The 16,680-nt window shown below is 55.2% G+C and overlaps 1 protein-coding gene across 4 annotated transcripts in view; it reads right to left on the bottom strand.

Annotated features, from left to right (window-relative positions):
* Positions 1–2,552: 2,552 nt before the first annotated feature.
* Positions 2,553–16,680, bottom strand: part of ADGRD1 (adhesion G protein-coupled receptor D1) — a 188,268-nt gene continuing 174,140 nt past the window's right edge. For all 4 annotated transcript variants that reach the window (XM_055096392.2, XM_063593230.1, XM_003817845.6 and 1 more), the window contains 5 exons: positions 12,202–12,293; positions 7,847–7,973; positions 6,990–7,031; positions 5,793–5,885; positions 2,553–4,855 (listed from right to left, as the gene is read on the bottom strand). In XM_055096392.2, coding sequence (XP_054952367.1) covers positions 4,587–4,855; positions 5,793–5,885; positions 6,990–7,031; positions 7,847–7,973; positions 12,202–12,293 — 623 coding nt within the window. In that variant the 3' untranslated portion in view covers positions 2,553–4,586. The remainder of the gene's footprint in view (positions 4,856–5,792; positions 5,886–6,989; positions 7,032–7,846; positions 7,974–12,201; positions 12,294–16,680) is intronic.

Here is a 16,680-nt window from a genome sequence, read left to right as displayed (position 1 = left end):
ACCACCACACCCGGCTAATTTTTGTATTTTTAGTAGAGACGGGGTTTTGCCATGTTGCCCAGGCTGGTCTCAAACTCCTGAGTTCAAGTGATCTGCCTCCCTTGATCTCCCAAAGTGCTGGGATTACAGGCAGGAGCCACTGTGCCTGGCCTGAAAATCCTTTCTTTAAATACCAAACAGAAACAAAGTTGCCAACAGTAAGTGCACACTAAACACTAAGCTTTATGGGCCTGTATTATGGCATTAGTGCAGATGTAGTCAGGGAAAAGCCAAGATAGCGCTGAAGCAAATTATTGTAAAAGATTGAAAGATTGCAACCCAGACACCAAAAAGCAAAACAAAACAGAAATAACAGAACAACACTCCCCCCAACCCCTCTACCACAACCCCCCACCACAAAAAAACCCAGGAAGCATGAATAAAATGACGGATGCAAAATGTTACAAATAGATCACATAAATATCAAGATGTCAACTCCCCAATTAAATGCAGAGATCCTCAGACTGGCTTTGAAAGCACAGCCACTAATACGCTCTTTAGAAGGAATCATGCTAGCGCAAACTGGCATAAAGGCTAAAAATAGACGCTGGGCAAAGAGGAACCAAATACCATTTAGAAGCAAGCAGGGAATCAGACAATGCTGCAGACTGCCCACATCTTCTTTGCTCACATCCAAACTCCCTGAATTTAGCTGAAAAAAATATTTTTAAAGGCCTGTTGGAGCACGAAAATAATGACTCCCATTTGTGGACTGTAATTTCTGATGCCTCTGAAGGAAGTCAAAGGGCGGCAGGAACAGCTCGCTGTGGAGGAGGGGCCGGGATGCAGGAGGGCACTTGGGACGCCCTGCCTTCCAGAGTGGCCACTCTGCCTCATGCTTGCAGCTCCACCAACCTGACTCGTCCCCTCATCCCCAGAGGCTAAAGGGAGAGGCCTGGCCAAGGCTGGGCGTCCAGTGGCTTGCGGGAGAGGGAGGGCCCTGCACCACCCTGGATGGGCGGCACCGGCTGAGGCATTTCTCCAAGCACCCAGGACGGCCACAGCTGCTGGCTCCTGTCACCATGTGTGCGGCTCCGGTGGGACCTGGTCCCACCGTCACCACAGGAGAGCGCAATGGGGATGGTTGCAGGGCAATGAGTGATACCGTAAACAAATGAAACATCTCCCCTATATATTCAGAATTGTAGCCACCTTCCTAAGAAAATGTAAAGACATACGAAACACTGTTCAAACTCAGTAGTAATCAAGAAAATACAAATGATAAATTTCACACATACTAAGCTGGTGATGAGAACACTGCTCACCTTTCCTGTAAAAGTTTTGAGAAATGAGAGTATCAATAAGTTCTCACTGAGAATATTAATAAGGTATCACCAGCAGTGAAAACTGACCCGACAACTCTTTTGGTAAAGAATTTGGCAGAATGTTTCAAGAGTCATGGAATTCTTTACTTTTTGACGCAACACCCATTTTTTTTCAGATTTTTAACCTAAAAAATAATCAACATAAAAAATAAGGAAAAAAGTCATAAGCACAAAGACATTATATCTATTCCTCTATTATATATTACAGATATAAAAAATATTGAAATGTTACATAAATAAAAATATATATACGATAAATATGTAAATGTTGATGTATGACACAGAAGCATAGAAATAATCCAGTTATAAAACAGTGCAAGATTTTTGGTAAAATATAATATGTAACGGAACACTTTATATTACAATCATAATTATGAACAATAGAGAGTAATATGGAAAGTGGTTTATGAGTGCATATTAAGTTTAAAAGCAGACGGTGGGCCAGGAGCGGTGGCTCACACCTGTAATCCCTGCACTTTGGGAGGCCGAGGCAGGCAGATCACCTGAGGTCAGGAGTTCAAGACCAGCCACGCCAACATGGTGAAACCCTGTCTCTACTAAAAATACAAAAATTAGCTGGTTATGGTGGTGCGTGCCTGTAGTCCCAGTTACTCGGGATGTTGAGGCAGGGGAATGGCTTGATCCTGGGAGGCGGAGGTTTCAGTGAACCAAGATGGCACCACTGCACTCCAGGCTGGGTGACAGAGAGACTCTGCCTCAAAAAAATAATAATAATAATAATAAAAGCAGACGGCTGCACAGCAGAGACAATGTAGGACCATGTAAATTACATCTCTGTAAATTCTGTAAAGAGCAGAAAAACAGCATGGGGAAGGAATGAATGAGTATATCTGGGGGTGTGGCATGTGGCTGAACTCCGCCTCCTTTGAAGCAGCGGCCGTGTATTTTGCAGTAAATTACCCTGGGCAGACAAAGGCCTATGCACGTCCCTCCAGGCCTCCTTCCCACGCTTCCTCCCCAGGCATGCTGCTTGCCCCCGGTTTGTGTTCATACCCCATCCCTGGGACACAGGCTTCCGGGGCATCCCCAGAGCAAGAATGTGTGGGGCTCACAGCAGGTGCTGAGTGAATGTCTACTGAGTAGATCCCAGCCTGGGATTTTACTGATGCGTTAAGAGACTCACGGTCCTGTTCACATTCCACCAGCAACAGATTTTAAGGAGCACACTTTCTTTTCAGGACATGAAGAGTTTATTTCATAAAAATCACAACATATTTTCACAACTTAGTGTCATCATCTTTCTTCTACTATAAACTAAACATTTCATGCTTTCCAATTTCTTATTTTTGGCCAAATTATGTATAGATAATAAAAGTACTGCAGAAGCCAAAACATAGAGCCTATAAATAAAGTGCATGACTTTCATTCATTGGAAATAAAAGGTTTAGACAGGTTTTGTTCATTACTTATCTTGAAATATTAGCTATATAGATGAATACGGCAACAGTTAAAAACAAATAATTCCATCTAAACTAAAGATAGTTCCTTACTTGATTTGTTTCACTAGAAACTAAATAAGGAGAAATATCCAAGTGTAAATTGTAGGAATACAGTGTTCTCACTTCTAGGTGCTCACCGGCGTGATGAGGATCTGGCACTGTGGTCCACGTGACCTGGTTTCTGGGGTCACGGGAGCCTGGGGCAGTGGCTAAACATGGGACTTTAGTCCATACTAAACATGGGACTCTTCACTGAACAGCGGCCTTGGCCTGCAGCAGCCAGATGTGCCCGCCAGAGCACAGTTGCAGGGGCCATACGCAGGGCCCGTGGCACTGTCACCATGTGGCAGGTGGCTGGTGCAGCCTGGGCCTCGCCTGACAGAAGAGCAAAGGTTCACCCCGGCAGACATGCTGCTCCCTACCTACCCTCCCCATGCAGGAGAGGCCTGCAGATGAGTGGTCCACTCCAGGCGACCAGGGGAAGAGTTACATTAAGAAGCCACCAGGTGGGCTGCAAAAGGGCCACAGGCTCCATAGAAAACTCACTCTGAAACAAGGCAGACATAGGGGTGCGGGGGGGCTGAATGAAATCATGGTCACAGTTTTAAAGGAAGAGTTTCCAGTATCAAAACCAGGTTTGAAGGTCTTACCCATATTTCACAGACACCACGAGTGCTATCAGCACGGTATGAACCTCACAGCCCGTATCTCGGTGGTGTCTTAATTCACATCTATGATCCCAAACCTGTGTTCCACAGGATCATGCCCACGCACGGGTCCATAACGATTATCCCATCTCCTCTGGGGCTGAGTCTGAGTCCATAAATTTCCCTCAACACAGAAGACACGGCTGTCGCCAGCCCTCCCTCTCCAGGTCAGTGGGGACTCAGCGCAGGTCGGTCTCATGGTGACCAGACGGAGCGCACTGTGCTACCTGCCGCGTGGTCTGCCCATTAGAAACTTCGTAAAGTGCCTGTGAGCCATGAGGAAGCCTCTGGGGAAAGCAGTGCCCTGGAAAATGCCCTCCACTTTCCACCTGGACACCAGGCACTGCGGGGACACGGCCAGCTCCTGCGGCCCAAGAACAACTAAGGAGGCTGGCACACGAGGGAGGAGGGCATCTTAAGGCCGAATTGGGGTCCAAAGAGGCAAAACTCACAGCAGATGGCCGAGAAGCTCCCCCAAGCACAGGCACCATCAGGCAGCCTCAAGGCCCAGAGCGGCTCTTCACGTGAGCAGAGGGGCCCCCCAAGGACAGGGCAGAGGGGTCGCCCTCACCTGGAGAGTCAACGACTCCCGCCCACGGCTCGAGCTCGGCTTGGGCAGGGGCCCCAAACTGATGACACAGCACAGGTTGGCGCACGCCGGCACCACCTACAGAGACACACACCACGGCTAGCGCCGGCTGTGGGGAACTCACCACTCAGTGGATTCAGACACTGGGGACTCCTCATGCTCTTCCCCACACACCCCCAGCTGCCTGCACCTGACTGAGGGTGCGTGGGGACCTGAACCACCTCTTTGGCCCTGAGTCCCCAAGCCCCACCAAGGCACAGAGGCTGAACATCCCCTCCTGGTGCTGCGGGACCGGCCCCGAGTGTCCTGGCCTCGCTGGGTCTGGTGCTCAGTGACGAAGGGAGGCTCAAGGGCACCATCACAGTCAGGCCACTGTGTCCTGGGAATCCCCCGAGGAAGTCACTCAGCCCACGGGTGGACGCGAGGCAGGAGGGCCCACGCTGGCCTGGGCATCAGGCTGCTGGGCTCAGCAGTGTGCTCCGACAGCCAGAGTCACAGGGGAGGACAGCTGTCTCGGGGCCACAACACCCATGTCCAGACAGCAGCAAGGAGAGAGTCCATGGGCAAAGGTGGGGCATTTCATTCTGTTTGGGGGGGTGTGTTCTGAGCGCAGCCTGGCCTGGTTGGCAGCCTCCCGGCTCACACGGCTGACAGGTCGACGCGGTGGGCAGAGTGGCTGCTCTTGTCCCAAGGGCTGAGCTTGGTGGAGGCCGTGCCTGGCCGGGTCCCATTCATCTGCAAAGCATAAAGGGATGAGCAGTGAAGGGCCTGCTCCCAGGGGGAGAGCCATAAGCCCAGTGAGTGCGGGGAGCATTGGGCCCATAGCTGCCTGAGGATTCTCCCTGCGGGAGGAAAGGTGCAGAGAGAGGGGAGCCCCCATGCTCCCGGGGGAGATGAGGATGTGCGCACTGTGGCGTCTCCAGCCGCACAGTTCTCCACGCTGACTCCCCTTAAGGGCACTGCAGGCATGCTGTGCTGAGCGCTCACTCCCTCCTCTGCTCACCCATCTGCCCGGCACCCACGCTTTCACCCCCATGCATCTGTCCACGCTGCGTTCATTCCACGGTGACTCATGGAGCGTGCCACACACCCGGCGCAGCTGTAGCTGTGGGGCTAGAGCAGCGCATGAGCCAGCCAGCTCCCATGGAGCAGGGCAGACGTGGTCCCTAAGCAAATGGAAAATCACACAGCTGCGGGCGGAGGCGGAGTGCGAAAATGGGTGGGAGCGCCTTCATTGAGCACCGTGTGCGGGGAAGGACTTCCTGAGGATGGGACACCTGAGCAGGGCTCCAGCAGGGGGGAAGCAGCGGCGCAGTGAGAACCCTAACAGGGCCTGCTCCAGACTGCCTGGGGGCCTGCCTGGGCTCTGGAGGGCGGCGGGGATGGGCCACCTCACGGTCAGTTGATCTCTAAGTCCTTCCATCCCTAAGTGAACACAAGAAGCCCTGACTCTTCGGGGTCAAGGGGGAGGGCTTGGTGACTTCATCAGGACACAGGGCACTGCATGGGGGACACAAGCCCAGAGCACGTGCAGCCTGCAGGCATGAGAGGGGGACAAAGACTGCTGGGCACCCGAAGCCACCTCTGCTGCCTGCACACCCCATCCTGCTGACGACCGAGCCTGGGGAAGGAGGATGGGCTGGGACCCTCGGTTTACGGAGGCTGCACTCACGAGGTCCGAGTGGAAGGGCTTCGCGTTGGAGGTGCGGGCGGAGCTGCTCGTGAGCGACCAGACCTTGGTTTTGTGCTTGAAGGCGGCTCTCACCTTGAAAGCGGGGAAGGGATCGTGAGAGCAATTTCAGAGGCTGCAACAGCCGTAACCAGAGGAGTCTGTGCCGGTGCAACTCCGGAACCAGATGCACGAGGGAGGTTGGGATTTGGAAATATCAGTCGGAGCTGGTGGCTCCACAGCTGAGCTGTGCATCGCTGCTCTGTGGGGCAGACCCAGGTTGTATCGCAGGCCAGGGAAGCTGGGTGTGGAGTGGCCTCTGCTGGGCTCCTCACACTCAGCAATGAATGTCCCGGGGTGAGTGTGAGAGAGAAGCAAATAAACAAATGCGTGGTGGGCGGGCGGGCTTCCATGGCTGCACTGCCTTCCTGCCACCCGGATCCACCTCAGGCCTTGCAAGGGGTCACTGGGCGTTGTGATCAAGGGGTCACTGGGCTTTGTGATCATGCAGCCCTTCTGCCCGGCCACCAACCTGCTCAGCGACTCTGCTCTGCCCTCCTTGGCCCACCTGGCCTGTCCTTGCAAACGGACACCGCCACTGAGATGGACCGGGCAGGACGGCCCCTCTGCCCTGGGCCCATTCCCCATCCCAAGGCAGCTCCCACAACCTCAGCCTGGCAGGGCCTCAAAGCTGACTTGGGAAAAGTTCTCCCACAGGAACAGAAGTCCTTGGGGCAGCCCCTACCTCCCCCCAGCCAAGTACACGGCAGGTGCCAGGCCCAGAGCAGCACTGAGAATAAGCCTGCGCTGGCTGCCCCAGAGTCCAAGGAGGCCACATCACAAAACTCCTCTTCCCAGCTCCCGTGGACAGAAGTCCTCCTTCTCACACCAGGCCAGCTTCCCCAAGGCCCTCGAGGAGGACTGTGGGGAGCACGCCTACATCTCACTCTCCCTAAGATGCAGTCGCCACTTCTCCAGGGAGAGAGGATGCTTGCACATCGCTTAGCAACTAGGCGGGGAGAGAAGAGCTGCTCAGCAGCAGGCCCCAGGGCACACAACTTGGCATCAGGAACGTGGCTGGCTCAGGATGTGAGTCCCAGACACCACCCTGACAGGGCAACGCTGTTCCTGCTCCTGTGACCTTTCGGAAAGGAAAAGCCACCTGCACCTGCACACTGCCAGCAAGCAGAGCGGACGTACCTCTGAATTCAGGAGACAATGAAAGAGGAATATGAACAGTCCCTGGGAAGAAAGGGAAGAAACGCAGAGATTAGAGCCCTTTGCACATAGTTAGGAACACTGGAGGTTCCTCCCATGCAGCCTGGGAGTGGCACTGGCACCGCACGCTGTGACACCAGGTCCCATGACCTGGGGCCCGTGAGGACGGAGGGGCGTCCTGGGTCCCACCCTGTGATCCAACCTAGAATCAGGCAGCTGCTCGGACCGAGTTCAGAGAGGGGGTGCTGCGTGGCAAAGGTGCAGCAGCAGGTGGGTTCCCAGGCAGGCTCAGCGTGGGGAAGGGCAGGCACTTCCGGAAGACGTGCCACTGGCCTGCAGACACAGACGCAACTGGAGTAGCCCAGGGAGGGCTGGGAGGGCCATGGATGGTGACGGGGACCCATGCCTGCCCTTCCTTGGGGGCCTGTGGGTCTGAGGGCCCTGACCCTGCGCATCCCAAGTCTTTGGTTCCCAGATGACCCTCCCTGGCCCTTCACACAGAGGGCAGCACCTGGGGGGCTGCCCTGGCCACCTCTCTGCCTGACTTTCTTTCCAGAGCTGCCGCAGGCACACTGTCTTACTGTCCTCCATTCCCAGCCAGGACATGCCAACTACAGATGCTGGCCAGAAGCATAGGCAGCCCCGCCCTGAAGGGGTCAGGATCCTGCAGGCCCCACTTTCTGAGAGTCCTCAGGCTTCGGGGATGCCCCGCATTACAGGCTCCTAAGGTTTGGCCGGGAAGGCAGGCCTCCCTCCTGCCCCTGCAGCCCTAGCCCCCTGCAAGCCTGCTCCTGACAGCTGGCGGCTCCGCCTCCCTGCCAGTCCCCGCGGGCTCTCACCTGCAGGGAGTTGAGCGTGGCGAACATGTACTGGAAAACCACAGCACAACCGTTGACAGCAAGCACGCCAAAGACCCACGAGGTACCCAGGATGGGCAGCAGCACGGCCACTGCCTTGGCTGTCAACCTGGAGAGAAACAGTGACAGTCACCCTGAGTGGCAGGAGGACAGGTGCAGGCTGTGAGGACTGCCCTCGAGATGCCAGGCTTCCAGACGGGTGCAGGCACCGCCCTGCCGGGAGCAAGACCTGGGGTCCCCCCTGCAGGTAGCCCTGGTTGAGGCATTTACCTGGGAGGAGCCTCGGTGTTTCCACACCTCCATCCCCTTACAGCTGGTGGGTGGGAGAGAGCTCTGGAAAAGTTCAGGTAGCACCCAGGGCTCACCTAGGCCACAGGGAGAATCTGTCCAGGCCCAGGGCTTGCATTTGAGCTGTTTGCAAAGATGAGGAGGAGCCAGGCCGGAGGGGAGAGATTCGGGGGACTGAAGCAGCAGAACGTCCCCCGCAGCGTCCAGAACCCAGGCCTCCTGTGAGATGCTTGGAAGGGGGCAATGAGGCCTGGGCCTGAAATGAGGCCATGGCCAGGAAGATTTCTCCAGGCCTCGCTGGGCTGCAGCCCGCGTGTCCCCCGCTGATCACCCGAGCCCTCCTGTGACACTGACGGTGAGTTCTCAGAGGGCAGGGCCAAGTGGTCATCTTCATGGCCCTGCTCATGCTCAAAGGACGTGCTAAACAAGGGCTTGCTGAACTGCACTGTGAACTGACAGAGCCCCATCGCCGAACACACCAGCCCCATCAGCATGCGTTTTTATCTCCCTAGAGCCCATGGGCCCTCTTGACACAGGAGAGGCAGGTTATATATTGACCCCATTGTATAATATGGAAACTGAGGCCCCACAGCCCCTGGTAATGGCTAAGGTGATACAGGGTTTCATCAGGGGCAGAACCAGAGGGTATGCAGACGTCCCCACCTGGGCCAGTTAGCACCTGCTCTGACTGGGCACACCAGCTGCCTGCCTCAAAGCCATTTCTGATGTGCTGTGTCCAATCATGGCCAACTAACTCAAGCCCAGTCCATCCTGACTTCTGAAACAGCTGGGCTTTCCACAGCAGGGACCTTCTGCCTTTGAGCTTTAGAGAAAAGTCTAGAGACTAGCAGAGTTCCTGCTGCCCAGGTCAGCCACTGTCACGTGCCTCGGTTTACCCCTCATCACTCAGGCCAGTGACTGAGATTGTCTCCCTCATAGACTGTGGGTTCCTTAAAGGCTGGAACTTGGTCTTTTTGTCTCTGTAACCCCAAAGTGCATCCCAGCACCAGGACTCAGAGGCTCTCAGGAAATAAACATTGAATGAATGAATGAATGAATAAATGATGAACAAATGGACGGCCATGCAGCAGTGCTGCACACGGATCTGGCACCTCCCCGGAGGAGGTGAGATGCGGCCATAATGAGCTTCCTTGTCAAGAGACCAAGAGCCTGGCACTGACAGCTCCGGGCAACGGGTGCCTGTAAAACCCAGAAGTGTTCCAGCACTTCAGCTCGCAGAGAAGCTGCAGCCAGCTTGTTCTCATAATGCTAATGCAATAAAAATAAAACACCTGTTTCTGGGAAACAACAATATCATGCATTATTCAGCTATGATCTTTAGATCCCGGGAAACCGTATCTGAAAGGTTCAATCACTGAGAAATAGGTACCAAAATGTGCTACTTTTAAAGTGATGGTTTGACTTTTCTTAAAATGAACAATAGAAGAAGATCTTGGTGGAAGACACTGAGCTGAAGCTCTGAGGACTCTCAACACGGCCAGAGCTGTCAGTGTCCCTGGTCAAAAGCGGAAGGAGAGGGGTCCCTGGATCTGAAGGAGGCTCTGGGCAGGGGGTGTGCTTTCCTCTCTGATCTATGACCCCCTTCTGCTCCCCCAAGGTTGGCCCTGGCCTAGGGGGCTCAGGCCCTGAGTCTCCAGCCCCCACAGCCACCTGCTCGTGGGTGCACTTCTGTGGGGGTCTCACCCTCATGCCCCCGCCCCCAGGGTCCCACTTGTAAAACCTGACCATTCTCTGCTTCTTTTTCAGGAGTCTGGAATCACAATCAATAAACAGAGACTTTTTTAAAAAGTGAAAGCCAGGCTTCTCCCCCTTCTCAGACCTCACCTATTCTATTCTCCACTTTTCTTGGGGTAGGGGGGGTGGCAGGGAAGTGAAAGCCAACCCTGTGGAGGGCCCCTGAGGAAGAATCTTATCTTGTTATTCACTGAGTACTGGGCTGCTTGGCACTAAGAAAATCACTAGAGTAAAACCAGAGGATGAAGAATAGGAAGGTGCTGGGGAAGCTTCCTCACGATGCAGTGACTGCCTCTTCCTGCCTGGCGCCTGCTCCCTGGCTGTGCTTCGTCAGCCCTGGGAGTCAAGTGTTACACAATCCACACTAAGAAGATTGTATTGTGAGGAAGCATCCCTGAGGGGTAGACCTGGCCGCCCAAAGGAGAGGAGCTGAAGGCATTGGGAAATGTGCTGGGTTGCACAATGGAGAGGGACCCAGAGCGGTCTGTCCCCAGAGACGCCTGCCTGCACCTCCCTGGGAGGGATGCATCCCTGGGCTGCCAGGTGCAGACTCAGGTGGGAAGGATGGGCAATGCCTTCAGCTGTGCCCTGCAAAGACCTGGGCATGCTCTCCCGGGGCACGCTACCTCGAGCCTTCACAAGAGCTGCAGACACAGTGCCAGCCTGTCGCTTGGAGGACACTGCCATGGAGAAGCAAAGGCAGTGGACAGAAGCTGCTTCCTGGGTGGGCACTGATGGGAGGATGGGGGGCAGTGGGGTAGAGATGGAAGGCGGTGCACAGGTGAGGGGCAGGTGCACAGGGGTGTTCTGGTGACAGTGGAAGTAGTGGCCTCATGGGGCTCAGACAGGGGAGTGTGAGCTTTTGCTGGAGACAAGCTGGCGACAGACTGGCTGACCCTGAACGCTGAGGTGAGGGCCTGGGGAGCTGAGGGCTGGGGTGAGGAAGGGACAGGTCCCTCCCCAGCCAGGCCATGAGAGGTCCAGGAGACCATCCTGGTCTCCGCAATGGAAGAGGAAAGGACGTGATCTCTGACCCCACGAGCATCTCTTCTCGCACAGGGCACAACCCTTGAAGGTTTCCAGGAGCTGAACAGCCCAAGGAGGCTGCAGCCTCTTGTCAAGTTAATTTATGGTGTTTGGAATTCATTACAGACTAATTCTCTCATAGATTCGCTGCTGACATATTTGCCACTTTTGCTTTCACATCAGAACAGATACGCGGTGGCTGAAGTAACATTACAGAATGTCAGCTGCCTGGTACCCACGCCCTGCTTTTCACAAAGCCCCCGAATTCCCTGCGAGGGACCGCCTCCCCAGCTTTCAGCCCTGTGGTTTGTGGGTGCTGACTGAACAGTCACACGGTCATATGAGTGAATCCCCCTCTACAGGGTCTGGCTCAGGGAGGGCACAGGTCCAGCCTGAGTCCCCATCATCCTCCAGGCGCAGGCTTCTGTCTCAGCAGGTGGGACGGGGACTCCCCCGTGGGCCTGAACCCCTGCCGCAGCCATTCTGCCACCAGGGGGCAGAGTCGACCTCAGCCTGAAGCCAACACTAAGGATGCGAAGGCGAGCTGGGCCCCCGTGCCGCAACTGCCAAAGAATTCCTGCAACGCCAGGGCTTCTGAGCTCCGGACTTTACAGTCAGCTGCATCAGTGAGTCCCCCTTCTGCTTAGGCCAGTGCATGCTGGGATTTCTGTCACCTGCAATCGGCTGGGCCCTAACAGATGTGGGTCAGGACACCCCCGATGGCAGTGAGTTGTGTGGCTGGAATCCCTCCCAGAGACCCCGCCCCTTCTCCAGGCGGGGCAGCCCAGAGCACGCCAGGACACTGCTCTCCCTTGCACCTTCCCTGATGTGCCAGCTGAGGGGGAACCTGTTATCATCCCGTTCTGCACGTGAGGAAGGCGAGGTGCCGAGGGGCTAAACTCGCTGAGCCCAGCAGATGGCCAGGGCAGACGCGGGACTGGCAGGGGCTTTCTGGCTCTAGAATCTTCCCCGTTGCCGCCCCCCAGCTGCTCATCACCCTGGGGTGAAGAAATCCCTAGGAGAACTCCGTAGACTCCGTTCTTCTACACATGGGAGCTCTGGGGCTGGGTAAAGGCCCTGTCCTGGGTCACGAGAGCCAAGCGAGGGCGTGAAACCAGAGCTGCCCCGAGATGGCAGGGACATGGAGCAAGTGGAGGACTTTGGTGCCGGCCACAGGAGGCAGGAGTAGCTATCTCTCCTGTGACCTCAAAGCAGTCCTCTGGGGGCAGAAGGGCCGTGGCACTGCTGGCAGCCTGAGGTCAACTTACTTGAAGGCACTGGGGTCTCCATGGATCTTGTAGTTGTCGGCGCTGATCTGTGAGATGACTCTGGTCACAGCGATGAGGATGCCAATGTTGACCTGCACAAGAAGCCATGGAGGAAGGTGAGGGGGGCCTGGACTGCACCTGCAGGAGAGCTGCGTCCGCCTGGCCACTGCCCTCACCACAGGCTACCCCTGCCCAGCCAGGGCTCCTGGGACACAGGGGCGTCACTGGGACAAATCTCACCCTGTTCCGTGGGCTTTTACCAACACACACAACATGCAAGCTTGCCTCCGAGAGCTCCTGCACTGAGAAGACAGCAGAGACGAGTTCTAGTCCCAGGAACACATCCGGGCATGAGGGCAGGAGCCTGGGCCAGACCTCATCTTAGCATTTGCTTCGTTAGTGTGACCCTGGGCAACTCACCCAGGTCCTCGGAGCCTCAGTGCCCCAGGTGATGAGAAGGATAGTGCCCACTGTGCAAACGACTGCTCAATGTGCCAGGCCCCGGCACAGCGGCTGGCTCTCATCTCCCGCCCCGGCCCAGGCCTGCGGCTGCATGAGCCACAGAAGCTGCGGCAGAGGGGCATCATCTCCTGCCAGCACCCCTCCTTGCTGGGAAACTGCTGGAAGGCTCCTGTTGGGACCTATGGGGCTGGGCGGGGCACTGAGGGGCCCCGGCAGAGGCTTCGGCACAACCTGCCCCTCACCTGGGCGGCTCCCTCAGTAGGAGGCTGGCGAGGCAGGCGCAGCATGGGGAAGAACCCCCTAGTGTCCTCTGGCTGCGGGGTTAGGGTGAGGGTTAGCCTTCTCCCTTGTGTCTGAAAAATTCTGAGGCCGTGTACAGAGTCAGCAAGGAGTCCAGTTCCAGGATAAAGTCCTCTGTGTGAACTCTCAGGCTCGAACTTTCAGGCAATGAACAGGGCTCTACCTCGCCGGCCTCACAGGGCAGCTGCTGTCCCCACGCCAGCCTGGGCGCGGCCAGAGCCTGGCAGTCTCTGAAGGGAGCTGCAGTCGGAGGGCAGCCACTGGGGCCCCGCACGGGATGGCCAGCCTCGCTCTCCCCCCGCAGGGGATGGGCCGGCCTCGCTCTTCCCCCGCACGGGATGGGCCAGCATCGCTGTTCCACACACCTGCACCCCTCGCCTAGGTGCCCACGCCAGGCCTTTCTGAAGCACCTGCTGAAGCACCAGGACTTTTCCACTGTGAGCCCTTCCCCTCCCTCCTCGTGCAGCTCCCGAGCCCATGAATCAGCAGGAGCTCTCCGCCCAGGGCTCTCTCAGCAGAAGACCGGCCCTGTCTGCACGGAGGCTTCAGACCCTCCTGGTGCTGTTCTTTGGGAGAGAGTGGTGCGTGGTGGGGCCGCCCCCTCCTGCCTAGCCCCTTAGGACACTATTGTGGCAGTGAGCACCCCAACTGTTCCCTCCTCAGCTCCTGTCTTCACTGACCACCTCAACACCTGGAAGCTCAGCTCACGCCCAGCTCAGCTGACAGTCGGATGCACCTTAGTTGCCCTTATTTTCCCATCTGTAAAGTGAGGCTAATAATAGAAGTGTCCGAAGGCCAGGGAAGGGAAAAGAAGTCAACACATTAGCCACCCAGCATGGCGTCTACACAAAGAGCATGTCCAGAAACGCTGATGCCCTCCAGCCAACCTCACTGTGTAACGACGAGAAGAAAGCCACACTCAACTAGGAGCAGAAAGCGGGAGCAGCATGGATGACAGGTCAGTGGTTTTCAAATGCAGTGATGATTCAACTAGGACAGTGACGAACGCGTGACTAATGTGCAGTTATTACTTCGAGTGGGGATTTCAATTGCAGATGGCTGATGGTCACTGATGTGTGAGTGCGGCCCGTGCCCTCGGGGCAGGCTGGCCTTGGCCATCTGCCTGGGAAGCACTTTCGTGCCTCCAGTGGTGGCTACAGCATCACACAGAGAGGGAGGTGGAGATGGAAGGTGCCCCAAGTCAAACTGCCACAGACCCTGCCTGCTCTTACTGAGATTCAGAAGTTTTTCTTGAATAAATGCTTTTAGTGTGCATGCCTTTGTTTCTAGAATTCCGAATATTTTTTCAAAACAATTCTTCCAGTTCTTTCCTTGTTTTGGGAGTGCAGATTTCCCCAGGTCCTGACTCTGCCATTCTGCAACTCCTGCCCCTTTCCCTTGAGGGATTTCTATTCCGGGTACCTCACCCACTGACACAGGCGGGGGCCTTATCTGTAACAAGATGGGAAACAACCTGAACATCCACACCCAGACAGCAGGGCGGGCCTGTCACTCACACCCAGACAGCAGGGCGGGCCTGTCACTCACACCCAGACAGAAGGGCAGGCCTGTCACTCACACCCAGACAGCAGGGTGGGGCTGCCGTCCACACCCAGACAGCAGGGCAGGGCTGCTGTCCACACCCACTCTATGGAACACTTTGTGGGTCTGAGACAGACTCAGGCAGCTCTTCCTCGGCGAAGAAGCCACACCCCACATACACTGAAGGCCGCCATGGGGTGGGTATGTAGTTACAGTCCCCCTATCTGCACAAAACCCCGGGATACCCATGAAACCAGCATCACGGGTTGCCTGTTTGGAGGGAGGGTGGAAACCAGGGAATGCAAAAACATACATAGGCAGACACATTTATGCATAGATTCTTAAGCTATTCCTTTAAATTTTGTGTTGCCAATTCAAAAATCAGATTCTTTAAATTTTAGTTTTAAACAATTATAAATTAAAAGGAAATAATATGAAACCCATTTCCTGTGAACGACTGAGCAGTGTCCTTGGGGTCAGGTGGAATAGAAACTCAGCCATGCAGTGTTCCAGTGATTCAGGGGATGGAGAAACCGTGAAGCCTGGGACCCATGAGAGGGATGCCTGGAGATGCTGGAGAGGATCTCGAGCAACTTGAGTGAGTGCAGAGTTCCCATCAACCAACACCCCACCTGAGCTCAGGGTCCCATCACAACCAACCCAACCAACACCTCACCTGAGCTCAGAGTCCCATCACAACCAACCCAACCAACACCCCACCTGAGCTCAGAATCCCATCACAACCAACACAATCAACACCCCACCTGAGCTCAGAATCCCATCACAACCAACACAGTCAACACCCCATCTGAGCTCAGAATCCCATCACAACCAACACAACCAACACCCCACCTGAGCTCAGAGTCCCATCACAACCAACCCAACCAACACCCCACCTGAGCTCAGAGTCCCATCACAACCAACACAACCAACACCCCACCTGAGCTCAGAGTCCCATCACAACCAACCCAACCAACACCCCACCTGAGCTCAGAGTCCCATCACAACCAACCCAACCAACACCCCACCTGAGCTCAGGGTCCCATCACAACCAACCCAACCAACACCCCACCTGAGCTCAGGGTCCCATCACAACCAACCTAACCAACACCCCACCTGAGCTCAGAGTCCCATCACAAACAACCCAACCAACACCCCACCTGAGCTCAGGGTCCCATCACAACCAACACCCCACCTGAGCTCAGGGTCCCATCACAAACAACCCAACCAACACCCCACCTGAGCTCAGGGTCCCATCACAACCAACCCAACCAACACCCCACCTGAGCTCAGGGTCCCATCACAAACAACCCAACCAACACCCCACCTGAGCTCAGGGTCCCATCACAACCAACACCCCATCTGAGCTCAGGGTCCCATCACAACCAACACCCACATGAGCTCAGAGGTCTCATCATCACTCCTGCTTTGCCTCTGGAGGCTATAAAGCGTGGTTCTGCCCCGGACCTCTCAGCTGTAAAGCTGAAAGATGCACACATGACTGTTCCCAGACTTTTCTGACAAGGCCACCGAAAGGATGATCAACTTGCAGCAAAATGTTTTGCCAACATGAGACGCTACGAGTGATTAATTTGAGATTTCAAGTCCTTTACTTTATCTTGACTGCTTTGCGTTAAGATGCACTCTAAGTGTTTCACAACAGTTAAGCTGATCACATTATTACTTGTCAGAATTCATCATCTTTCCTTTTTCTCCAAAGATTTTGCTGGGTCTTTTTTTTTCTTTTAGCCTAGGTCAGTCTGGTTTCATTTTCCAGGCACATTTTTTCCATCTTATCAGGATGATACATTTGCTGTGGCTTCCTAAGAGGAGGAGCGGCTCACCATGGCCTCCAATCCTGCATCGGTGCGGTGGGGGACTATGGCTGCGAGTGGCACAAATCTGACATTTCAGGAAAATATAATACAGAATCAGGCCTGGCCCCCCTCACTCCATTTCACTCATCCTCATCCATGCCTTGCTCTATGGTACACCCACACTCGACTACAAATCAGAAAATGCCCTGGGACTGAGGCATGTACAGTGTGAGTACCATGGATATTCCAGCAGCTAAGCATCTCCCCACTAAAGGCAGATGTCAAAGAAACAACTCACAGGCCTCACTGCAGAAGAAAAACTGGAATGCACATGGAGGCAGTAGAACTGTAAAGCAAA

The sequence above is a fragment of the Pan paniscus genome, chromosome 10 (genome assembly GCF_029289425.2).
Source record: "Pan paniscus chromosome 10, NHGRI_mPanPan1-v2.0_pri, whole genome shotgun sequence".
NCBI classification, from domain to species: Eukaryota; Metazoa; Chordata; class Mammalia; order Primates; family Hominidae; genus Pan; species Pan paniscus.
This window is presented reverse-complemented; position numbering and strand designations above follow the sequence as displayed.